The following is an 8,725-nucleotide window of genomic DNA, read 5'->3' on the forward strand; positions in this document are numbered from 1 at the left end:
CCCACCCCCTGTGAGTCCTCCTGCAAAACCAGGGGAGAGCAGACTTGTCCTACCTAATATTTATACAGTAAAATCAAACCAAACCAAACCACCTTTATAAATAACAGCCCATTGCCCCCAGACGTTCAAGCCTGACATAAGCAGCAAAAAGCAGCAAAAAGGAGGAGACATGCTTGTCACAAAATCCCTCTGCTAGTCACTTTCCAGGCTCCAGGGGCAAGTTCAGGAGTCAGGCTGCGATCAGTCGCCCCTGACACAAAGGAAGAGAATGGGGCTGGGCAGGGGGCAGCACAGAGAAGGAGTTAAAGACCCTTGAAGTCTCAGTGATTTTCCCAGTGGTATGTCATAGAACACATGCCATGTAACTACGGCTGCCAGCATCCAGGATTGTCCCAGATTATCCTCCAGGAATACATCCAACCAAAACTGGCAACCCTACCTATAACATGGCTGTAATCATGACCACCCCCCATCACAGCTGTGCAGCTCTGCCCTGTGCCATTAGCGATAAGGGTCAGGGCAGGCAGGCAGAGTCCTAGGAAAGAGATCTGTATTATGCATGCTGAGAGGCCAGGGGTATATACTGAGGCTCCAGGGGGTGTATGCAAGCAGCCTGGACCTGGCTTGCATTCCTGATGTCACGCTGAACTTGGTTCCTCCTGAAGTGTGACCCGCTTTCTCTAGTTCCACTGATCATACGACATGTCCCAGTGCCATTGGCATGGAGCAGCTTCTGTTAGCTCCCAGATACCAGAAGGAATGTGCTACTAGGCTACTCCTCGCCCCTCCCTTCAGGATTTTTCCACCCACTGTTTCCCATCTTTGCTTCGCTCTGTGCCTGACAGCAGAGGGGATCTTAGCCCTTTTAGGAAATGCAGAACAGAGGAGGGTCCAATTTACAAAAACAGCCACAGGCAACGAACCCCACACTTACTCTGAACCTCCAGAGCCCCCCGATGTCATCGCTTCTCTCGAAGCAGGTGGGCTGCAGCCCCTCATCCAGGCAGCACTTGATGGAGGTCAGTCCGCTCACGCCAGAGCCGATCACAGCAACCCTCTTGGCCATGGTATGCCGGTGTCTGGGAGGATCACGAAGTCTGGTCAATGCAAGGAATCCCCAGGGAACGGGGTCCTCGTGGCTTCAGCAGAATGGTTTAAGAATTCAAGTCAGTGAGTCCTGGAGTCTGCTCTGTGGGAGGAGGACAGAATGGAGTCTTGAGCGTTCCTTAGACGTTCTTGTTAAACCCTGGATTTGTGCTGGAAATGGCCCACCTTGATTATCATACACATTGTAAGGAAAGTGATCACTTTAGATAAGCTATTACCAACAGGAGAGTGGGTTTGTGTGGGAGCGGGGGGGAGAAAACCTGGATTTGAGCTGGAAATGGCCCAACTTGATTATCATACACATTGTAAGGGGAGTGATCACTTTAGATAAGCTATTACCAACAGGAGAGTGGGTTTGTGTGTGTGTGTGTGGGGGGGGGGCGGGGAGAAAACCTTTTGTAGTGGTAAACACCCATTTTTTCATGCTTTGTGTGTATAAAAAGATTTTCTATACTTTCCACAGTATGCATTCGATGAAGTGAGCTGTAGCTCACGAAAGCTTATGCTCAAATAAATTGGTTAGTCTCTAAGGTGCCACAAGTCCTCCTTTTCTTTTTGCGAATACAGACTAACACGGCTGTTACTCTGAAACCTGTCATTATGCAAAGCACTGCATTTAGCCGTATGGAGTGGAAATCTATCAACTGCATGAAAAAACTTGTACAGATACAGACAGACATCATCTTCCTTTCCAAATGCAAACAGATGGACATCGTACCAAAAGGACTGAAGGTAAAAAATCCATTACAATCTACATACCACAGACTGTGCTGACAGCTTGTGCCACACGCTCTCAAAGAAATTGCAGAACCACCTGATCAACATCCTCTACAGCAAACAGGGAAAGATAAAGAATGAGCTCTCAAAACTGGATACTCTCATAAAAAAACAACCTTCCACACAAACTTCCTCGTGGCTGGACTTTACTAAAACTAGACAAGCCATTTACAACACACACTTTGCTTCTCTACAAAAGAAAAAGGACACTAAACTTTCTAAACTACTACATGCCACAAGGGGCCACAGCAATGGTTCCCTCAGCCCACCCAGCAATATTGTTAACCTATGCAACTATACTCTCAGCCCAGCAGAAGCAGCTGTCCTATCTCGGGGCCTCTCCTTCTGCCCCTCCACCCCCACGAACATGATACAGTTCTGTGGTGACCTAGAATCCTATTTTCGACGTCTCCGACTCAAGGAATATTTCCAACACACCTCTGAACAACATACTAATCCAGAGAGACCTCCCTACCAACACTACAAAAAGAAGGATTCTAGGTGGACTCCTCCTGAAGGTCGAGACAGCAGACTGGACTTCTACATAGAGTGCTTCCGCCGACATGCACGGGCTGAAATTGTGGAAAAGCAGCATCACTTGCCCCACAACCTCGGCCGTACAGAACACAATGCCATCCACAGCCTCAGAAACAACTCTGACATTATAATCAAAAAGGCTGACAAAGGAGGTGCTGTTGTCATCATGAATAGGTTGGAATATGAACAAGAGGCTGCTCAGCAGCTCTCCAACACCACTTTCTACAAGCCACTACCCTATGATCCCACTGAGAGTTACCAAAAGAAACTACAGCATTTGCTCAAGAAACTCCCTGAAAAAGCACAAGATCAAATCCGCACAGACACACCCCTGGAACCCCGACCTGGGATATTCTATCTACTACCCAAGATCCATAAACCTGGAAATCCTGGGCGCCCCATCATCTCAGGCATTGGCACCCTGACAGCAGGATTGTCTGGCTATGTAGACTCCCTCCTCAGGCCCTACGCTACCAGCACTCCCAGCTACCTTCGAGACACCACTGACTTCCTGAGGAAACTACAATCCATCGGTGATCTTCCTGATAACACCATCCTGGCCACTATGGATGTAGAAGCCCTCTACACCAACATTCCACACAAAGATGGACTACAAGCCATCAAGAACACTATCCCCGATAATGTCATGGCTAACCTGGTGGCTGAACTTTGTGACTTTGTCCTTACCCATAACTATTTTACATTTGGGGACAATGTGTACCTTCAAATCAGCGGCACTGCTATGGGTACCCGGATGGCCCCACAGTATGCCAACATTTTTATGGCTGACTTAGAACAACGCTTCCTCAGCTCTCGTCCCCTAACGCCCCTACTCTACTTGCGCTATATTGATGACATCTTCATCATCTGGACCCATGGAAAAGAAGCCCTTGAGGAATTCCACCATGATTTCAACAATTTCCATCCCACCATCAACCTCAGCCTGGTCCAGTCCACACAAGAGATCCACTTCCTGGACACTACAGTGCTAATAAACAATGGTCACACAAACACCACCCTATACCGGAAACCTACTGACTGCTATTCCTACCTACATGCCTCCAGCTTTCACCCTGACCACACCACACGATCCATCGTCTACAGCCAAGCTCTGTGATACAACCGCATTTGCTCCAACCCCTCAGACAGAGACAAACACCTACAAGATGTCTATCAAGCATTCTTACAACTACAATACCCACCTGCGGAAGTGAAGAAACAGATTGATAGAGCCAGAAGAGTTCCCAAAAGTCACCTACTACAGGACAGGCCTAACACAGAAAATAACAGAACGCCACTAGCCGTCACCTTCAGCCCCCAACTAAAACCCCTCCAACGCATTATTAAGGATCTACAACCTATCCTGAAGGATGACCCAACACTCTCACAAATCTTGGGAGACAGGCCAGTCCTTGCCTACAGACAGCCCCCCAACCTGAAGCAAACACTCACCAGCAACCACATACCACACAACAGAACCACTAACCCAGGAACCTTTCCTTGCAACAAAGCCCATTGCCAACTGTGCCCACATATCTATTCAAGGGACACCATCACAGGGCCTAATACCATCAGCCACACTATCAGAGGCTCGTTCACCTGCACATCCACCAATGTGATATATGCCATCATGTGCCAGCAATGCCCCTCTGCCATGTACATTGGTCAAACTGGACAGTCTCTACGTAAAAGAATAAATGGACACAAATCAGATGTCAAGAATTATAACATTCATAAACCAGTCGGAGAACACTTCAATCTCTCTGGTCACGCGATTACAGACATGAAAGTTGCGATATTACAACAAAAAAACTTCAAAACCAGACTCCAGCGAGAGACTGTTGAATTGGAATTCATTTGCAAATTGGATACAATTAACTTAGGCTTGAATAGAGACTGGGAGTGGCTAAGTCATTATGCAAGGTAACCTATTTCCCCTTGTTTTTTCCTACCCGCCCCCCCTCCTCAGACGTTCTTGTTAAACCCTGGATTTGTGCTGGAAATGGCCCACCTTGATTATCATACACATTGTAAGGAGAGTGATCACTTTAGATAAGCTATTACCAGCAGAAGAGTGGGGTGGGGAGAGAGAAAACCTTTTGTAGTGGTAAACACCCATTTTTTCATGCTTTGTGTGTATAAAAAGATCTTCTATACTTTCCACAGTATGCATCCGATGAAGTGAGCTGTAGCTCACGAAAGCTTATGCTCAAATAAATTGGTTAGTCTCTAAGGTGCCACAAGTCCTCCTTTTCTTTTTGCTAATACAGACTAACACGGCTGCTACTCTGCAACCAGGTGAGTTCTGAGTATTGCCAGTGCTGCTGTGAGCTTCCCAGCAGTGCCTTGTTCCTCAGTTGCCCCCTGTAGTCCTTTCTGATTACCCAAATGGGATCAAGGGAGCCATCTGGTGGGGTGCGGAAGATGCTGAGAATGAACTAAGCTTTGTGGAGGGAGTGGGTTAAATGTGAGCAGATGCACAAGCTCAGTGGAAAGAGAAGGAGGCTCTGACTATGCTGGGGAGGTGGCTGTGAAGGGGTATGAGGTTAGGGCGTGGTTAGGGGGACAGGATGAAGAGAATGGATGATTTGGGAGATTGGAGACATTTGGGGAACAGGAGATAACCAGTGGGAGCTGCAGGATAGGAACGGGTTCGGGGGAGGCGCGCGGGGGTTTATAATAACTATGCTGTGCACTCCCGGAGCGCTCTCCACCCTCAAGGTGCATCACAAACGTAAGTGACTGAACCTCCACAAGAACAGTGTAAGGCTAGAGATGGGGAAACTGAGGCACAGGCAGGTCAAATGAGCAGCCCAAGCTCAGAGCTCCGTGGCAGCACTGAGAGCGGAGCTTAGGTCTCCAGATCCATAGCCCTGTTCACGAGTGAGGGAGTTTGGGGAGAAGGACGGGGATTGAGAGCAGGATGCAGAGATGAGTGAGAGGTGAGGTGAAGGCTGGATTTAAGGAGGAATTGGGAGGAAGACTGAAGGAGTGGTGGGGAAGGTCAGCAGGAGGTCAAGGAGACTGCAGGAAAGGGAGGGAAACAGGGAACGGAGGGTGAAAGAGGAGAGAAAAGACATGATGTGAGAAGGAAAATAAGAACATGAAGCATGAGGACCAATCAGAAAAGCTGTTTGAAAAGAAAGGATAGCAGCAAAGAGATCGAGGCAAGGGAAAAACCACTGGATTGTACAGCAAACTGTGATCCAGAGAAAAGATACTGGAATGAGTGCAAGATCAAGCATACAAGGAAAGAAAGAGCCAGGAAGGGAATGAAAAAATGAAGAGAAGGACAAGTGAAACCAGAGGCGTAGTTTGACTTCTATATTTGGGGGGGCAGCTCCAGCCAAGCCAACGAGGCCATGCGGGGAGAAGGAGGGCAAATGCCACACCTGCCCAAGGCTTGTGGTTTGGGGGGGCAGCACCCCGCCTGCCCTCCCTGCCCCAAACTATATCCTTCGCTGTGAAACCACGAAAGACGTGGGGTGTTAAAAATAAATGGATCTGGAGAAAGATTGCAAAAAACAACATACAAACATGGAATGCATCCGACGAAGTGAGCTGTAGCTCACAAAAGCTTTTGCTCAAATAAATTGGTTAGTCTCTAAGGTGCCACAGGTACTCCTTTTCTTTATACAAACACTGTTTGAGTTATACGATGTGTGTATTCCCCCCCCGCCCCATCCATGATCCCACCTGACTGCTCCCACCCCATTGGCTTGCCCCTTTTCCCCAAATGCTACCACCATTGCGTGCCCCAAAACACAACTTTCATAGGTCTACCTGCTGTAACTAGAGTCCCTCTCCGCCTTGGGTTAGAAAACTAGAGGCAGCCGCTCAGAAGGTAATTGTAGTTTGTAGCTAAGCCATGCTGTCTAAATCCCCTCCTGGTTTCTCCTCCTCTTTGTCTTTCCATTTCTTACCTGTTTTTCCCTTCCCCTATGGAGCAGGCAAGATTAACACACCCTAACAGAGCAAGAGGCTTTATACCTGGGAGGAGTTAACCTTTCCCTTTCGCAGTGTTTATCTCACTGCTCAGACATGTGTCCTGTGCGCTCCCTGGTAGAGAGGCCCCAAACAGTCGCTGGGAGTCTGAGTGCTGGAAGATCTGTCTTGTAAAGCTTGAATCAAAAGCAAACCAGAAGTCTGGAGGTACGGGAAATGGGAGCATAGTTTGTCTACACTGAGAAATTGACTGGAATAATTTTTCTGCACGTACACAAACCCTTAGAGCTCATTGGCAAGGTGCTCTCATGACACCTCTCAGCTCTGGGACTCTCACAGCTAAGCTTTTATTCAATTTAATACGTTTAGAATTAAATTCAATAGATGAATAAAAAGGAGAACGTTGGGCTGGGAGTCCACCAAGGATCATGTGTTGCCAACTTTTGTGAGTCTCCAAATTGTTGATGCTTGACTTAAAGCTCCAGCTCCTGGAATCAGGTGATTACATGAGAAATCTCATTTTTCTGTTTGTTTAAAAACAAGTTTCTTGCTCTCAGGGTTGCAGAGAAGCTGGAAAATGTGACCCAAATGTGCCCTCACGGCTTGAAAAAACAAAAGGCAAATACAAAGCACAAAAAGATTCTCTCTCATTTTTGGACATTTGGGGTTGGCAATACTGAAATGAGAGTGTTAGCTCAGCTGGCACGGGTGGTTTGGACTCCAATTGACAGGTTCATTGTAGGTGTCTGGTAGTGACAACGAAGCAACTCTAAAGAAAAATATAGTTTAACCCTCCCCCCTGCTCCCAACAACCAAACTTCAGATCCACTGGACTTGAGCTCCAGTTACAATGTTTGGATCCATATTCAAATTTCCCTAGTGTGTAGCAGTATTCATAACCATCCCTGCACCCAACACACTGTATTACAGCCTGGATCACCTAAGTTGAACATATATTCATAACATACACTCCCCCACATTCCTTACATACCAGCATACACAAACCCTCCTAGCTTTTGAGGCAGCGTGATCTGCTGTGGCTTATATGTAAGGCTAGAATCTAGGAAGCTCCTGAGTGCTAATCTTTGCTCTGCCACAGATGTGCTGTGATGCCTTGGGTATGTTATGTGACCACTGTCTCCTGTAAGAAGTGCTGATAACACTGATCTACCTCACAGGGGGGTTGAGAAGCGACATTAGTTAGTATTGTCAGGTGGTCTGGAGTGGCTCATGAGTGGGCACCAACCTCAGGGCAGACTGTTACAAATCAGACCCCATCCTGTGCTCATTTCATCCCTGCTCCCTCTGTCGCTTGCTCTCCCCACCCTCACTCACTCACTTATTTTCACCTGGCTGGCTCAGGGGGCTGGGGTGTGGGAGGGGTTAGGGCTCTGGCTAGGGGTATGGGCTCTGGGGTGGGGTCAGAAATGAGGAGTTCATAGTGCAGGAGGGGGCTCCAGTCTGAGGCAGTGGGTTGGGATGCAAGAGGGAGTAAGGTCTCCGGCTGGGGGTGCAAGCTCTGAGGTGGGGCCAGGGATGAGGGATGTGGGATGCAGGAGGGGGTTCTGGGCTGGGGCTGAGGGGTTCAGAGTACAAGAGGGGGCTGCAGGCTGGGGCAGGGGAGTGGGGGGGAGTGAAGGCTTTGACGGGGGGGGCGAGGGCTCTAGGGTGGGGCTGGGAATGAAGGGTTTGGGGTGCAGGAGGGTGCTCCAGGCTGGGATTGAGGGGTTTGTAGTGTGAGAGGGGGATCAGGGCTGGGGCAGAGAGTTGGGTCCTGGGAGGGGGTCGGGATGTAGGCTCTGGGCGGCGCTTACCTCAAGCAGCTCCCGGAAGCAGCCAACATGTCCCCCCCTCCAGCTCCTCTGTGGAGGAGCAGTCAGGTGGCTCTGTGTGCTGCCCTGTCCGCAGGCACTGCCCCCGCAGTTCTCATTGGCCGTGGTTCCCAGCCAATGGGAGCTGCGGGGGCAGTGCTTGGGGTGAGGGTAGTGTGCAGAGCCCCTGGCTGCCCCTACACATGGGAGCCGGAGAGGGCACATGCTAGTTGCTTCCCGGGAGCTGCATGGCGCTGACCGGAGCCACCAGGATCCCTTTTTGACCGGGTGTTCCAGTCGAAAACCGGACATCTGCTCACCCTAAGCTATGCATTTGTCAGTGTTCAGTGAGGCCTAGGGGCCTTGGTGTGAGCTGGCATCTGGTCTGCTAGCGTCACAAGTGTCTGAACAGCACTTTGCTAATATAACGCTCTGTATAAGTGCACAGTCATTTTAGTTTCCTAGATGTAGGTGGAACTGCCCTTTACACAGTACAATGCACCATTCGGGACATGTACTCCCCCACTATAAGCCAATTCCTAGGAAGC

At 49.0% G+C, this 8,725-nt stretch overlaps 1 protein-coding gene across 1 annotated transcript in view; it reads right to left on the reverse strand.

Annotated features, from left to right (window-relative positions):
- LOC141992684 (dimethylaniline monooxygenase [N-oxide-forming] 2-like) overlaps positions 1 to 8,201 on the reverse strand; it is a 66,148-nt gene extending 57,947 nt beyond the window's left edge. Inside the window, exons 1-2 of the mRNA XM_074962016.1 lie at positions 8,181 to 8,201; positions 935 to 1,189 (exon numbers count right to left, since the gene is read on the reverse strand). Coding sequence (XP_074818117.1) covers positions 935 to 1,066 — 132 coding nt within the window. The 5' untranslated portion in view covers positions 1,067 to 1,189; positions 8,181 to 8,201. The remainder of the gene's footprint in view (positions 1 to 934; positions 1,190 to 8,180) is intronic.
- Between the last annotated feature and the right edge of the window lie 524 nt (positions 8,202 to 8,725).

The sequence above is a fragment of the Natator depressus genome, chromosome 8 (genome assembly GCF_965152275.1).
Source record: "Natator depressus isolate rNatDep1 chromosome 8, rNatDep2.hap1, whole genome shotgun sequence".
NCBI classification, from domain to species: Eukaryota; Metazoa; Chordata; order Testudines; family Cheloniidae; genus Natator; species Natator depressus.